At 46.5% G+C, this 17,193-nt stretch overlaps 1 protein-coding gene across 1 annotated transcript in view; it reads left to right on the plus strand.

Moving 5' to 3' along the window:
• Positions 1–17,193, plus strand: part of Adam19 (ADAM metallopeptidase domain 19) — an 82,505-nt gene that overhangs the window by 64,268 nt on the left and 1,044 nt on the right. The window contains exons 11-22 of the mRNA XM_036197099.1: positions 656–795; positions 3,077–3,254; positions 4,549–4,638; positions 6,236–6,431; positions 8,644–8,752; positions 9,714–9,927; positions 10,578–10,655; positions 10,766–10,874; positions 12,054–12,192; positions 12,888–12,972; positions 13,238–13,462; positions 16,951–17,103. Of these exons, the coding sequence (XP_036052992.1) occupies positions 656–795; positions 3,077–3,254; positions 4,549–4,638; positions 6,236–6,431; positions 8,644–8,752; positions 9,714–9,927; positions 10,578–10,655; positions 10,766–10,874; positions 12,054–12,192; positions 12,888–12,972; positions 13,238–13,462; positions 16,951–17,103 (1,716 nt within the window). The remainder of the gene's footprint in view (positions 1–655; positions 796–3,076; positions 3,255–4,548; positions 4,639–6,235; positions 6,432–8,643; positions 8,753–9,713; positions 9,928–10,577; positions 10,656–10,765; positions 10,875–12,053; positions 12,193–12,887; positions 12,973–13,237; positions 13,463–16,950; positions 17,104–17,193) is intronic.

A 17,193-nucleotide genomic window follows, 5' to 3' on the forward strand; every position in this document is an offset into this window, starting at 1 on the left:
TCAAGCATCTGGGCTCGAATGACCTACCTGCCTCAGTCTCTCAGGTAGTTGGGACCATAGGTTTGCATCAGCACAACAGCTCTATTTGTTCTTCATGTTTTTTGTTGTTGTTTTGATGATTAAGATCACACACTCTGCCAGGTTGTGCAGGGGTGCTCTCAGAAAACAGTGAGCCACGTGTAGCTACTGCTCAAGTCAAGATGATGGTCAAGAGATACATCACCGGGTCATTCACAGTCTGCGACTTTTAAGAACACAGGAAACCCAGTCTTTTAAGCATATGATTTCCTGATGAGGACAGTGGCTTTAGACTCGTTAATAGCAAGTTACAGAGAAAGAAACAATATGCTCAGCGATAGGGGAATCAGTGAGAGCAATCAGGCTCAGGTAATGAAAAGGCATGCAAGCCGGGCAGTGTTGATGCTCGCCTTTAATCCCAGCACTTGGGAGGCAGAGGCAGGAGGATCTCTGAGTTCAAGGCTAGCCTGGGCTACAGAGTGAGTTCCAGGACAGCCAGGGCTGCACAGAGAAACCCCATATCAAAACAAACAAACAAACAAACAAAATAAATAAAAAACCAAAAACCCCAAAGAGGGGTGGGGTGTGGAAAACAGAAATGAAACCCTGACCTTGAATTGAACTCTTCTGTGAACAGGACCACTCTGAGAATGCCATCGGCGTGGCTTCCACTGTGGCCCATGAGATTGGCCACAACTTTGGCATGAGCCATGATTCTGCACATTGCTGTTCTGCCAGCGCAGCTGATGGTGGGTGCATCATGGCAGCTGCCACTGGGTGAGTCAGCCAGAAGGGTAAAGGTGGGGAGAAGAGGGAGGGGAGAGATACGTGGTCAGTGTGACCCAAGCAGTCCTCCTCGATGGCCCCAGTGAAAATTTTTTTTCTTTTTTGAGAGTGCACATGAGAGAGTGTCTTACCCAGTCTAATCCTGAACTTGTGAATTTGTCCACCTCAGTCATCCAAGTATCTGGGGCTTTAAGTATGTGCTATCATACCCACGTGCCCAGTTCTTCAGGAAGTGTCTTAGTTAGGGTTTTCTTTGCTGTGAAGAGACACCATGACCATGGCAACTGTAATAAAGAAGACATTTTATTGGGGTGGCTTGCTGACAGTTTCAGAGGTTCAGTCCATTATCATTATGACAGGAAGCATGGTGGCGTGCAGGCAGATGGTGGAGCTGGGAGTCCTACATCTTTGTAGGCAACAGGAAGTGGTCTGACAGTCACACTGAGGGAAGCTTGAGCAAAAGAGACCTTAAAGCCCACCCCCACAATGACACGCTTCCTCCAACAAGGCCACACCTCCTAATAGTGCAGCTCCTCTGGGGACCATTTTCTTTCAGACCACCACAGGAAGCTTTATGAGGCCCTGTTTTGATCAGAACCACAACCCTTGGTTCTTCCATGCCAGCATGGTCAGTACTGCTGTATTCCAGGCCTCTTTGGGAGCTTTATAGTTTATAGAACAAGAAGAGAAGGGGGGGCATCTACCTGCTCCTCGGGGAATCCATGAAGAACATGAGCAAGACTACTGAGTCTCCGGTGGATTTTCTAAACCAGAACTTTAGAAAGCGGAGAGCTTATCTTGTGTGTGTACTTGGCATACATCATGGTGTTCTTCAGGACTCCAGCCACTCCCCAGAAGGCACTGGAGTAGATGTTTTATTACAAACCATTGGGTTCCACACAGCTTTCTTGTGTAGCACTAGGGTTTGCTCACCACATCTCGACTACTGTGACACCAAAAGGATGATGGTGACATGGGGGACACAGACCCATGGGCATATTCCAATCCCTCTGCGTTCACAGTTTAAGTCCACCCCCTTCTTTGTCAATCCCAGTGGAGCAGGGCTTCTCAACCTTCCTAATGCTGTGACCCTTCAATACAGTTCCTCACGTTGTGATGACCCCCAGCCATAAAATTATTTTGTTACTATGTCATAACTGTAATTTTGCTATTGTTATGAATTGTAATGTAAATATCTGATATGTGACCCCAAAAGGGTCATGACCCACACAGGCTGTGAACAGCTGCAGCAGAGTATCCATAGACAAATGGTTGACAGTTGTATTCATTACTACTCGAATCTGTTTTCAAGTTATTCACACACTGTAGTAGGTGAGTCATTAGTAATGTATTTCTTGGGGCATACTGTAGTACTGGAGGATACCTTTGGTGTTTAACCTTTAATTTATGAGAATTAAGGGCAGGGCCTTACCGGGGTGTCTCTCCAGACCCATGTTGTCATACAGCAGTTTCCCCATATTAATAGTTTATGCTATGCAGCTGTGTGATTTTCTTACACATGCCTATGTTGAATTTAATTGATGAAATAGGCCCAGTATGAGGTTAAAAACACTAACTCAAACTAGAACATTTAAAACAGTGATGATAATAAAAGATACTTCACACTTAGGACTTGTCCATTTCTGGAAGTTTCTGTTTCAGATTTTCAGGTCACTGTTAACTGTGGGTAACCAAAACCATGGGCGGCAAAGCTGCAGATAAGGGAACTGCTACCCTTTGGGTTCATTTTCATAGTAGCAGGCGACTTGGGAGCTTTCATGCAAACTCTTGTGATAGAAACCACACATTTGTGTTTTGGCTGATGGAGTTTGCTTGTCTAGAGAACAGAGAACAGACCTTTAGCCCATGAGCAAATTAAACCTGTGATCTTGGGCTTTCTGGTTCTCGTTTTTTCCATGAGAAAATAGATCCCCATCTGGCATCGAGTTGGCTGGTGTTCTGTTCAACTCTCAGTGTGGAAACCTGTCTTAATGTACTTGTTACCCTTGACCTGCTGTAGCTCCCTCATGGAAAGGACAGACATGGCTGTTCTGCTTCTCAACTGCCTTTTTAAAATGTTTTAATAAAATAAGCATATGGCATGCTTATCATTTCATAATTCAGGATGAAAGAAAATCTAAGTTCACGTATTGATGAATGTCCTGGTGGGGCAGAGAGCATGTGTGGGGTGAAGTCAGCCTCATGGGTGACAGGGCAGCAAGCTGTTTGGTGCATTTAAACTCTCTGCTAATGGCACCTTGTTCTCTGCCAGGCACCCTTTCCCCAGAGTGTTCAGTTGGTGTAACAGGAGGGAACTGGACAGGTATCTGCAGTCCGGAGGTGGGATGTGCCTCTCTAACATGCCAGACACAAGGACACTGTATGGAGGCCGGAGGTGTGGCAATGGGTACCTGGAAGAAGGGGAAGAATGTGACTGTGGGGAGGAAGAGGTAAGTGTCAGGGTCATGCTAGAGAGACATTATTTTCAGAGCTTAGGGACATTGAAAGGACAATATGATGGATCATTTCCTAGTGGCCAGCATTTCTTACACATGACTACCATAGACCCTTTGTGTGTAAAATGTAGACAGTGAGTCTGCCCCAGTGAACCATTTCTATGTCCTTCCTCTGCAGCTGTGGTCAGCACAGTCATATCCAAGAACAGGGTGGAGCCCCTGTGAGCAACCACTCTAGCCATAGACCACGATTCCAGGGCACATAGCCCCAGATGGTGTGTCTTTGGCCGTTCAGCTGCACTGAATTTACTCTGGAGGCCACACAGCCAGATGAGCTCATGAACGTGAACCTTAAGATAACAAGCTCTCGCTGTTAGGCCTGGAAGAGAGGAGATTCAAAGGGAGTGTTGGAAGTGTGGGAAGGGTGGCTGAGGAAGGAGAAGCAGAAGTCTTTGTGGATAGACTTTTCCTCCTACAGAGCTTCAGAATGAGTGTGGAGAGCATACCCTCTAGTTCTGTCATTTTTATCAGAAACATGCAAAACAAAAAAAAAAGCAGAACTAGATTGTTTTGTCTCTATTTTTCGAAGGATGAGAAAGTGTATGTTAACCCATGCTTGATGGCTGGTGAACAGTAAGTGATGTCTGGGCTGTGAGACTTGAGGTGTCAGCATCTCTATGTTGAGATGCTCTTTTGTTTTCTTTTACATGTATTTTTTTAGTGCACGTGTGTGCACATGTGCATGTGTGTGTTGGTCAGAAAATAATGTCAGAGTTTTTTTTCCCTTTCACCATGTGGAACACAAGGATCAAACTCAGGCTGTAAGGCTTGGCCACAAGTGTCTTTACCCACTGAGCCGACTTCTGGTCTTGTTTTTTTAAAAAAGATACCCTGTAACTTTCATAATAAAAGAACTGGTTAAGGATTTAGAACCATGAACTGAAAGCAAGCATCAGCCCTGGCCTTCAGCAAAGAGGGAGCTCTCTTAGGAGCGGTGTGGATGTTAGGATTTTGCAAGCTCTGTATGACCTCATAATTACGGGATAATACCTACCCAGAGTCACCACGTAGTCCCATCTAAGTTTTTCTGTGACTTTTCTGTGGAAAATACTCATTACCTTAATGAAGAGCTGCCAAGTGATGTTCTAGTGAGGCGTTGTAGGGAGCAGAAGGCAGGGCACGCCAGGCAGGCTGGGGATGGAGGTGGCAAGGGCGCCCCCTGCTGGGCTCTGACTCTTGCGCAGCTGCTGCTGCTGCAGAGGCCAAAAGCTGTCTGTTGCCTTTGCAGGAATGTAAAAACCCTTGCTGCAATGCCTCTAACTGCACTTTGAAGGAAGGGGCTGAGTGTGCCCATGGTTCCTGCTGTCACCAATGTAAGGTAAGTGCCCCCCTTTCCCTGCCTCAGGCTTTCAGATGACTGGCTAGTGGGTGATGACTGTGTTTCAGCCTACATCAAAAGTTCTAGACACAGGGCTTGGAAGAACCTGTGCTATTGTTGGTATTTTTTTTTTTTTTTTTACACTCTTTTGGCTCTTTGGGGGGCCTGCCACCCAGCTCTCAAATAAATATACACAGAGACTTATTATTACTTATAAATGCTTGGCATTAGCTTGGCTTGTTTCTTGCCAGCTTTCTTAAATTATCCCATCTACCCTTTGCCTCTGGGCTTTTACCTTCCTCTATTTCTGCATATCTTTTCTTCCAAACACCTGGTACCCAGACCCATGGCCCAATCATCCTCTTAAGCAGTCCTGCTGGGTAAAGCCACTAGGAAACCTTGGTGGGCTCCAACAATGGCAGCATGGTCTTCTGAGATCAAGGGAGGGCTTTATTCTGAGCCATAGGTGTCCTTGCCTGGCTCAGGGGAACTTGGACACCATTTGTTTTGACCTGGAAGCCCCAGAGAGGCTGTGCTGGGTTGAGCCCTTCAAATCTCAGATGAAGGCTAAGGAATAACCGTGGAATGACCATTCACTTAGCTCCTAGATTTCAGATTGAGCCTTGCAAAGGATTCCTTGACTTCAAGCCCTGCCTGTGTGCATTTGGGGAATTTATCAACCATCTGAGTTTCAGCTGTCTGTCTGTGGACTGGCTCATGCTAGACACACTGTTGGGGGAAACTCAAGTCGAAGGTTTTAAGTTGGTTTTTACAGTTTTCCCAAATATACTGTTGATTAGTTCTTTAATGTGCAAAATGGGATAAGCAGCTATGTCTGTCTCATGGATACTGTGAGGCTGGAGGAGGTAAGTATTTGGCTAACACTCAACCTCACATTTGGCCTAACAGAGGGGATGTATTGTTAATGAAGAGTTTGGAGACCCAAGCTTAGTGTGGTGAGACATTTATAATTCTGGCACTCCAGAGGCTAAGGCAGGAGGATTGCCATGAGTTCAAGGCTAGTCTGCGCCAAATAATAAGTTTGAGGCTAGTTTCAAGAACAAAACAAGAATGTTGTAAATTGAAAACTTACACGAATGCCAACTTCCTGTGTGTGGGTATGTGTGTGTGTGTGTGTGTGTGTGTGTGCACATATCAGGGCACTGATCTGCCACATACCATGAGACTTTGACTAGATTGTGTTCCACTTCTTTAATTATATAGGAGCATCATGCAAACTAAATGAAATCCTAATGACACTTCAGTGACGCTGCATGGAGGTAGCTACAATTGCCAAGGTGCAGAGTAAAATATAAATTGTTATATAAATATTATTTCTCGCCTGCTTCCTAAGGCTGCTGTGAAATGGAAGTGTGTTGCGTTTGTCTCTCTTGGACACAACGTTGAAGGTGTTCAGTCACTGTCCATATCCAAAGGCCAGTGATGGCTTGAGCTAATGAAGCCATGTGATCAGCACGGTGATATCAAAGTCATGGAAAATTGTGTTCCACAGAGGAGATGCTGATGCGCTCTTGGCTGAAAGGGTTGAGGGGCAGGGAAGAAATGACTGCTTTTCTCTTCTTGTTCTTCAACCCAGCTGGTGGCTCCTGGAACCCCGTGTCGTGAGCAGGTGCGACAGTGTGACCTGCCTGAGTTTTGCACTGGCAAGTCACCCCACTGCCCCACCAACTTTTACCAGATGGATGGCACCCCCTGCGAGGGTGGCCAGGCCTACTGCTACAATGGCATGTGCCTCACTTACCAGGAACAGTGCCAGCAGCTGTGGGGACCTGGTAAGGACCCTCCCGGAGAGCATGTTCTCTTCCACTCACTACTTCTGAGCCAGTCTCCCCAACTGGCCACTTAGCATGGCCGAGCATCCGGCTTCAGAACATCTTCAATACCACCTCTTCTCTTAGCTTAAGGGAGACATCCAGGGACAGCCAGGTGATAGCATTCTTCCTAGACCATTGAGGCTTTTAGTTCTGACAGGGTAGTGTATAACAATATCCTCTCTCTCTCTCTCTCTCTCTCTCTCTCTCTCTCTCTCTCTCTCTCTCTCACACACACACACACACACACACACACACACCAATGAAACAGAAATGGAGAACAAAAGAAAATGCAAAAGACTGTTAAGCTACAAAAGATGTTTAACCTCAGACATATTGAAGGAAAGCAAATTGTAACTACCACAAAGTGGAATTTTTCACGTATCAGATCACAAAGACAGCAAGTGATAGAGTAAATAAGAACAACTGTCATAACATGGTATTGTGGAGGGTATGAGGAACCAGATTCCCCTGTAGAAAGCAGTTTAGAGATAGCAAAAATTTTAATGCACTGTCTGGTCTCATTATTTAAATTAGGCTTAAATTTCTTTCCACTTACCTTTTTTTTATCTGAGAAGTTTTTATATGACCTGAGAATATAAAAATAGTATATGCAGTAAACTTTTTTTTTTGAGCTGAGGATCAAACCCAGGGCCTTGTGCTTACTAGGCAAGCGCTCTACCACTGAGCTAAATCCCCAACCCTACAGTAAACATTTGATAATAAATCATAAGGAAATTTATTTTAAAATAATCTTTTATATAATTTTGTCAGGGCAAATTTTCATTTGAATATATGCGTGTACTTGTTTGTTTTTACATAAAGAATTAAATCTTGGCTAAATAGTTGACAGGACATAGAGCATCTTCAGTTTTTAGAGTTGATTAATATTGTGATTTTTTTTTTTTTACTTGTCAATGATGGGAACACCAACTCAGATTGATATGTGGTACAAAAATTACAGAAGTATGTTTAGAGCCTTACCAGAAATTGTTGGAAATTCTGTTTTAATTCCAAATCATGATTCATTTAGTGATTTTTATTTTTTATTTTTTGAGACAGCATCTCACTGGTTTTGTTGTTGTTGTTGTTGTTGTTTGTTTTTTGCCTGCTGGCCTAAAATGTACTATGTAGCCCAGGCTGGCATCCAACTCCAAGAGATCCACCTGCTCCTGCCTCTGCCTCTTAAGTGCTGGGCTTAAAAGGCAGGCACCATACTCAGCTAGTGTTTTTGTTTTGTTTACTTGTTTGTTTTTTAAAAAGAAACTCAAGCCTGCAATTCAAACAGTAATTTTATAAACTAAACCTTCTAACAAAATATTAATGTTCATCTGATGTTTAACGGCTGAGGTATAACGGCTGAGTAGGGAGAACATTAAGTCTTTGTTTTCCTTAATTAACCCACTGCACGAGACCACATATGAACAGTGAAAACACGGCCATTCATCATATAAAGTAGCCTCAACTCTGAGCTGAGGGGTTTCAGTGACATTCATTGGTTGTGTGCAAAGTGTGCAAGTGTCTTGAGAACCATAGACCCAGTGAAGTCACATGATGCAGTATGGGTGAGCTCTACCGGAAACACCTTGGATTCAGTACACATTCTGTTTTTAATTTTTGGTTACTGCACATTCAGAAATTCGTTACTGTTGGGCATTTTTTGATCTCCCCTGCCCCCCACATTCAGATATGGAATTCCAAATACCACCATTTTCAGAAGCCGGGAATTAGCACTACTCAGAAACAGCCTCCAACTGTACTTGCTTATGGATGTGAAGATATTTTCAAATATGTTTATTACATTGTCGCTAATTGTAGCAACAGCATCTTTGGTACCCTGAAGTATGTTTTTCTATGATATAAGAGAGAGAAAACGGGGTGGATATGAAGAAAAAATTCCAAAAATAATGTTCTAGCTCTTTAATGTTCGAGGCATGGATTACTAACAAATCTTTTGCAGGCCAGAAATAGGACAGCCCTTCTTCATTAGCAAGCAGGGTTAGCATGCAACTGCCATAGGTACACGTCTGCACTGAAATGTTGAAACCAATCTAAAATATTTTCTCTGAATTAGTCTTGATGAATATGGAAGTGTCATATTGCCCGAGGCTAGCCCTGCCCTTGGGAGCCTCTGGCAGGCTTGTGCACTGACGGGCATTTCTTGCACACCTAGGAGCCCGGCCTGCCCTCGATCTCTGCTTTGAGCGGGTGAACGCAGCTGGAGACACCTATGGGAACTGTGGCAAGGGCCTGAATGGCAAATACAGGAAGTGCAGCCCCAGGTGAGGACCGCAGCACAGACCCCAGGAGAAGAAGAGTGAACAAGTGACCCCAGCTTGCCCTCCTCACTCCCACCTGGCTTGGTGTGGCTGGCCCCCAGCTGACTTTTAGAGTAGCCAGTTAAAGCCCGCGTCTCTTCTCCATCTGTTGTTGGATAATGCACAGTTCAGCTGGCTCTAAGGAAGTGAAAAAGAGGAGTGGGGAGCATGGCTTCCTAGGAAGCTGATCGAGGTTGCTCTGGGGACCCTCTTAGAGCAGGGCCGGATAGCTGGACAGGCGTTTCCCCCAAGAAGTTCTTAGGCTGAGTTCTGTAGCAGTCATCTACAGGAACAGGGTGAGGAGTCACACTGGTGTGTAAAAAGGAGTGTTTAAGGCAGAGGTTAGAGAAAACTTGGCACTTGACAAGCTGATGGATACAGTACGCTACAGTTTGTGGGGAATAGAGGAGAAGAGGCCATGAGAAATGAGCATGAGCAGAGGAAAGCAGGATAGCTCCAGAGAGCTCTAAAGGCATTGCTGGAAGAGCCTGGTCTTCTCCCATGGCAGGTCAGGATAGGAAGGAGGTAGTTACGTGAGTCAGGAAAGCTGTGTAGCAGGGAAGATTGACAAGGGTGGAAATGCTGGACCCCAGGAGCAATGGAGAATGGGGAGTCACAGTGAGACCCAGCTCCTAGTTGGAGGGTCTGAGTGAAAGGTTGTGTGATGAGCATGAGGTGACAGACAGGACTAAGGTCATGCGGTTATCCTTGAAGTTACGGCATCTTAAGTTCAGCTCTTGGCCTAGGTCTGAGAGACAAGGAACCTGCCCCCTTTCTGGGTCTACCTCAGGTCTCTACGCTGGGGTCCAGCCCACTCTCTGGTCCTTTGCCCTACTCCACTTAAGCCTGCTGACTTGGCTGACACTGAAACTCTGCAGCCTCAGCTCTCCCCCAACCTTTGATACTGTTTTCTCTTTCGGTCCAGGGATGCCAAGTGTGGGAAGATCCAGTGTCAGAGCACCCAGGCCCGGCCCCTGGAATCCAATGCGGTCTCCATTGACACCACCATCACCTTGAATGGGAGGCGCATCCACTGTCGAGGCACCCATGTCTACCGGGGACCTGAGGAGGAGGAAGGGGAAGGTGACATGCTGGACCCAGGCCTGGTGATGACTGGGACCAAGTGTGGTCACAACCATGTGAGTCCCTGCCCAACTTCCCCCAGAAACTGAGACAGGGACAGAAATGGAGAAGTATAGGCTCTGGAGGAAGGTGCTCGGCTCCCAGAGTAATAGCATCCCACTCACAGGTGCCCACTCATAGGCGTCCCCCCATAGACTATGGATTAAGCATGTAAATGGAGTCACCACTATCATCTGTATCATTAGCTATCACATGAAACAAATAGGCTTAGAGTCAGGGAAACCCAAGGAAAATAATGCCACCCATATTTGTGTTAGTAAAGTTATAAAAACATAGGAACCCTAGGTATGATGCCCAGCACAGAGGAAGCTCCTGCCACAATCATTATTTCAGGCATAATACTGAAATTAGCACATATTCACTCTTGGATAGCATACAATCAAGATAACACTAGACTATAAACATGTCCTAATTGTTGGATGTAACATTTTAGCAGTGTTCCTTGTGTCTTCCCTAATGACAAAGGTGATAGCAGAGTTTAATTACTCACTGTCTTGTCTTTTGAGGCTCTTTGTGTTTCTCACTATAATATATAAGTGCAAGAGCTACCTCTTGGGGTTCCCATTTATCCTAAGTGTGAAACTCCCCTGCTAAGCCTCCCCCATGTCCCTGCAGCTCTACTCATGGCTGCTCTCCCTTCCTGCAGATTTGCTTCGAGGGACAGTGCAGGAACACCTCCTTCTTCGAGACTGAAGGCTGTGGGAAAAAGTGCAATGGTCATGGGGTATGTGTGCAGAGGTCTGACTTCCTGGGTGTCTGTCTGTCATGGGGGTGCACCCTGTGGGAAGTCACAGCTCTCCTGGGTGCTGATACATCTGCGGCCCCTCACTCTAGGTCTGCAACAACAACCAGAACTGTCATTGCTTCCATGGCTGGGCTCCACCTTTCTGTAACACCCCAGGAGATGGCGGCAGCATTGACAGTGGCCCTTTGCCCCCCAAGAGTAAGTGTTCTGCCTTTGCGAGAGCCATGGAGACCATGGGGATGGGTGGTTGGTTGGCGGGAGCCTCCGACCTGTGGACATTGCAATATGGCATTGTTGTCTATAGAATGTGTTGGGCTGTAGCCATAGGTATACTGGAATATATGGGGCCTGCGGGCCGTAGGTTGGAGTTGCCTGTTGCCAAGTCCAAGTTAAGTTGGCTTCACTATTCTGATTCTACTGGGAGGAAGCCAGTTGCTCCTACGTGGGTTGGGCTTAGTTGCCTTTCTGTCCTTTGACTAGGAGAGAAAGAAAGGTCAAGGGAGATTCTAGGTCATTGAATAGTCACATTTATTTGCGGGAGTAATTAGTATCTAGTCCTTTTAGGAACACTTGAAATAATCACAGTCCTGGGTGCATTGTATTGGGTTATTCTGCCTTTTGATAAACAAAGGCTAAGAAATGGGACAAATTTTAGAGTTGTTAGGGCAAGTCTGAGGGCCTCCACTCCTGTGGTTTCCAAACTCTGTCTTTGAATAATTGCAAAAGTAGTTAAAAAAAAAATACAAGGCTAGAAGCTGGATTGGTAGGTCCTGCCTGTAATCCCAGCACTTAAGAGGTTGAGGCAGGAGAATTGCTGCAATTTTGAGGCCAATCTGGGCTACACAGTGAGACCCTGTCTTAAAAGACAAACAAAATAACTGACAAGCAGGAAGAACCCAAATATGTAAAATAGAGCAGAGTGGAGCCTCATTGACGCAAGTGGACTTCGTATATTTAAATTTACAATTCATGGAACTCTTGAGGTGGCTTTGGAACCAACTGTGAGGTTGAGGGTCGAGGGTGAGAGTTCCAGTCCGGAGGTGTCTCAGCCAATATCCTCTGGTCACTGGTCTGTGTCCAGGAAAATCACCATGCAGGCTGATTTTATGAAAATCCATTAGCTGGAAGTTAACGACACAGTCTGAACTGCTTTAGAGAGAATCTCTGCAGTTGAAAGAAATGGTTGTGGGGGGTTTCTAGGAAAGCCAGTGGGCCTGGCTCTTGAAGCTAGTGTTGTGTGTGTGTGTGTGTGTGTGTGTTTAAAATAAATTGAACAAATACAATGAGAATCAACTATCTGAAGCAGTACCAAGGCTGCATCATTTTTCCGTCACCAGAGTAGCCTCTGATTCCCTGTCGTGTGCTGTCTTCTGGCAGGTGTGGGTCCCGTGATAGCTGGGGTGTTTTCAGCCCTCTTCCTGCTGGCTGTCCTCCTGCTGTTATTCCACTGCTACAGACAGAGCCACAAACTGGGCAAGCCCTCGACCCTCCCCTTCAAGCTGCGGCAACAGTTCAGGTGGGACAGGGTGCTGTGCCCTGAAGGCTTGGCGGCCCCCTCTAGATCAGAGAACCCTTGTGGAAAAGTTGGTGGTGAGGGGTCTAATTCTGGGAAGATGGGGACAGGGGACACGCCACCTTCATCCCTTCTATCCTGCTCTGTCGCCACGGCAGACATTATTAGATCATGACTGTGAGTGATTTCTACTGAGCATGCTCATCGCTTGTGAATTCTTCCCAATAGCAAGTGCTCAGACAATTCAATTTGGGTTGTGACGTAAAATCTATTTGCCTTCCTCCATCTGGTTAAAGAGCCGCAAACTGAGGGAACAGGAAAGGGGTCACAGGGGTAGCTAGACATTAGCCCAGGAAGACAAATGATTGATTCATTTAGATATTGATGGTGCATAGTCTCAAGAGTCCTGTTAAATGTCCTTATGCTGGAAGGGATTCTTTTTTTTTCTGCCCTGAATCCTGGATCTGGAGACTTTCTGTCTCTTTTCTGGGGACAGGGGCAGGTCGATCCATTCCTTGGGCTTCTCCCCTGGTCATGTGTGTACTTGTTTACTATTTAGGAGATGGGTTGGAGAGGGTCATCTTACTCTCTCCAGAGGAGGGTTAATTCGATTTGTCAGGTGGCCTGGGCCAGAGGAGCTCAGTCCACACACAGCCCTGAACATCTCTTCCTCCATGTCCCCTATTCCCTGTTCTCAGCTGTCCCTTCAGGGTGTCTCAGAGTGGTGGAACTGGCCATGCCAACCCAACTTTCAAGTTGCAGACGCCCCAGGGCAAGCGAAAGGTAAGGGCTTCGCACCATTGAACTTGACTGATTTCCTTTGATCTGTGTTAGTCTTCCGAAGAGCTTATGGGTGCCCACAGGCTTGGTAATGAAAGCCATTTTACTGGCCTGGGGGACACGTCAGTTGGTTCTGAAGCCTGGGATCTGAAGGGCTGAATAGGTCAGCATGTCTGTCCTGCCTTCAAATGAGGCTCTGGTCACCTCATTGAGATACACACATAGAGAGGATTCCTCATCTCAGCTGTTCCTTGTCTCCTCCACACAGGTGACCAACACCCCAGAAACTCTCCGGAAGCCCTCCCATCCTCCTCCCCGGCCCCCTCCAGACTACTTGCACGTGGAATCCCCACCTGCTCCATTGCCAGCACATCTGAACAGGGCTGCCAGGAGCTCCCCAGAAACTGGGGCTCAGGTAGAAAGAAAGGAGTCAGCCAGGAGACCTCCCCCAAGCCGGCCCATGCCCCCTGCACCGAACTGCCTACTGTCCCAGGTGAGTGGGTTCTCAGCAACCCTGGCCTGGGGACATTGCCCATAACAGGACATTGGAGGCTGGGGTGATGTGCTGGTTGCATTTGACCATCTTTTCTTGGTTCTGATGAGTCCAATGGGCTTCCAGGAGTTTAGCAGTAAGAGGAAGAAGAATCTTTCCTGGACAGTCCCTATGCCACATGGTGCTTTTTTCCTATTTGGTTTCCACCCACTTCTTTCAGTTCCCTGAGCTCTTGCCCACTCCACGTCATTGGAGATAATGCCTCATATGCACCCACGTCTCTGCTTGGCCAGCTCCTATTCGCCCTCAGTTGGGACCTTAGATAACACTCCTCCTGAGGGGCTTTTCTTACCTTTGTAAGGCTGAGCTGTGTGCCCTGTGTCTCTCACTGTTCCCATGCCTACAAAGTGTACCTACCAGTTAGCTCCCATTTATCAAAGAGTATTACTGAAGGGTGCACCCTGATGTCTTGCTAATCTGAGGGGTCTCTGGGGAGGTGACAGGTCTAGACTGATCACCTCCTCTGTAGCTGGTACTCACAACTTGGAGCCATCACCCTGTGGCTTATTTGTTTAGCATGTCTGCTCTGGTAGAAGTTTCCCAGTGAAGACAAGAGTATTTCTTGGGTAGTGGCCCAGCTTGGTGGCTTCTAGAACTGATGATGTGCTCAGTCTTAGGGGACTCCTTTCTTTTGGCATGGTCCAAAGGAGTCGCCAGAGCCTGGGATCCGATTACAACAACCTTAGAGGGAGTGAGGGTTTGGTGTGGTCCCTAGGGCATGGTGTGGTGAAGGTTTGACAGAGCTGAGGGTGTGAGGTCGGGCTCTGTGCTGTTAAACTGCTGCTCCTAAAGTCCTGGGTGTGAGGTAGGGTGTGGCGGACAAATTCATGCAGGGGTGAGGCTGACTTGATGTATCCCAAAGTTTTCTGTGCAAACTGAACATACCCAGACTCATTCCTACCTAATTATTTTACACACTACTACTCCATGACATAGAGCTATGCATGCCCCTAAATGTGCCCGCTCTCATTATTTTTATAAATCACGACCTCAAACTGAGCGTGCTGAGGGATGTACACCTTGTGAATGTGGACAGATGCTCTGGGTAAGGTTGCCTTGCTGCCTTGGGAAGGGGTGTAGTTCAGTGGGTCCACATTCTCCTGGCTCACAGCACGTTATTTTCTTCTGCTCTGTTACATCTTGGCTTTGCTTAGTCATTCACCAAGACTCAGGTTGTGGTATCCAACCGGCTGCTTTGGGAGGCTCAGGGCTGGGAGGCTCAGGGCAGCCGTTCTGATAAGTCACCTATGCAGATAACAACCACCAAGGGCTCACTGTGACCTGAGGCCCACACCCCACTGTCTTTCCCTGGTGAGTTCTCTGCTGCAGTCTGAGGTTCCATCCTGCACCATCCACCCCCAAGATCAGCACCCCTCTGGAAAGGGTAGAGCTGAAGCGTGTGGCTTTTTGGTCTCAGAGATTTTTGACTTCTCTTTTCTGAGCTTCATTCAGTGTTTGCTCTGAGGAGTCATTCGTGCAGAAAAACCAACTCTGCAATGTCCTGCCTCCTGCACACTTGCCCCATGCCTATCTTGGAGCTCACTAGTGCCCCTCTCAGGCAGGCTAAGGAACTGGCTTTCCTCAAATCTTAGCAGCTTGGGAGCAGGCTGTGATAGACCCTGAAAATTTCATTTTTTCCAATCACAAAAGAAGCACATATTTGTTTAAAGAAATTGAGTAGCAAGGTTAGAGATTGCTCAGTGATGGAGAGCACTTACTGTAGAGGACCTGGGTTCTGTTCCCATCACCCACATCAGTGAGTTCCAAGGGCACCTGAACACACAGGCATAAACTCACATGCATACATAATCAAAAATAATACAAATAGCCAGGTATGGTGGTGCAAGCCTTTAATTGCAGCCCTTTGGAGGCCAGGATAGGTGGATTGCTGTGAGTTCAAGGCCAGCCTGATCTACACAGTGAGTTACAGGACAGCCAGGGCTATGTAGAAAAGACCCTGACTCAAAAACAAAACAATAGCAATTCTTTACAGTTAAAAATCCAAGCAGCACAGAAATATGTATCTATTTTAAGAGATTTGAATAGCTCATTTATTTATGTGCTTGAACTGACTGCTTCCTGAGTATTAGCTGCCCCAAAAGCCTGCAATAGCTTCGTGAACCAGACAGAAAAAGCCCCCTGCTCCTGCCTGCATGCTAGTTGTAGTCAGAGATGGCTAGAGAGAGAAAATAAAAGTCTGAGCAATTATTTAGTTTGGTAGGGTAAAGGTTATGAAAAGAGAGAAATAGATGAAAATAAACTGGCTTTGGGGTACCATATGGTAGGGATATGGTTAGGTAATAATACGGGAAATTTTGCCTTATTGAGAAAAACTAATCCAAACAAAGTAGCAACAACAAAAAAAATGTGCATTTTTGTTTTTTTTTGTTTGTTTGTTTGGTTGGTTGGTTTTGTTTTTTTTTTTTTTTTTTTTTTTTTTTTTTTGGTTTGTTTGTTTTCAAGACAGGGTTTCTCTGTATGGCTTTGGAGCCTGTCCTGGAACTAGCTCTGTAGACCAGGCTGGCCTCGAACTCACAGAGATCGGCCTGCCTCTGCCTCCCAAGTGCTGAGATTAAAGGTGTGCACCACCACCTGGCAGGTTTCTTAAAGTTTGGTTTGTCCAGGTAAACACACACACCACACTCTTTCTGTTTGCCTGGAACACATCCACCTACTTAGACCCCATCTCTGAGTAGCCCTATGTTGTCAGCTTGCTCTGGCCCCTTCCAGTCTGTCTGCCGTTCACCTCTGTTGACCTTAATCAGGGACGCCGTGGTTTGTTTTGTCCTCAGTCGGCTCCATTTCAGCTTCTCCTGCAGCTGACTGTCCTCATTGGCCCATACCCCCTGCTTTGCTCTTTGTACCTGCTGTAGCCCAGGTCACTGTGTAATTGTACATTGTTTTTCTCTCACTGTGGACAGTTTGGAAGTTTCTAGGTTCTCTGGTGTTATGAACACTGGACAGGGGACATCCTTGCAAATTAGCCTTGTGCACCTATGCAAACAGTCTCTAACATGGCCAATAGGAAGTGGGGTTTTCACATCAGGAAATGACCATTTGTATGTATTTATTTTAGTTTTGAGACAGGGCCTCACTATATCACCCTGGCAGGCCTGGAACCTACTATGGAGAGCAGGCTGGCCTTGAATTCACAGAAATCCACCTGGTCCCACCTCCTGAGTGCTGGGACTAAAAGTGTGCAAACCATGCCATGCCCCATCTCTAATTTTAATAGATACAGCCAACTTGTTTTTCAAAAAGGTCTTATTTTTTTCTCAGCATGCAAATATGATATACTTTCCCCCAGATGTGAGTTCTTTACAAATGGGACCATCCAGTATGTAAGCTATTTGGTTTTGATCTGTAAGATAGTACACATACTCTCTTTGAAAAGGAGCCCCTCAAGTGAGACTTCTTGCTTCCTCCAGGATTTCTCTAGACCTCGGCCACCCCAGAAGGCACTCCCAGCAAACCCTGTGCCAGGCCACAGGACCGTTCCCAGGCCAGGAGGCACCTCCCTGCTGCAGCCACCTACTGCTGGTCCTCAGCCTCCCCGGCCTCCCACAGTATCTCTCCCAAAGGTGAGTCCACAGAAGGACCCCGAAATACCAGCGGGGGGAGTGTATGACTGGGGAAAGCAGTTTGTTCTCCTATGATCCTAGCTGAATTCC

This window comes from Onychomys torridus, chromosome 8, assembly GCF_903995425.1.
Source record: "Onychomys torridus chromosome 8, mOncTor1.1, whole genome shotgun sequence".
NCBI lineage: Eukaryota > Metazoa > Chordata > Mammalia > Rodentia > Cricetidae > Onychomys > Onychomys torridus.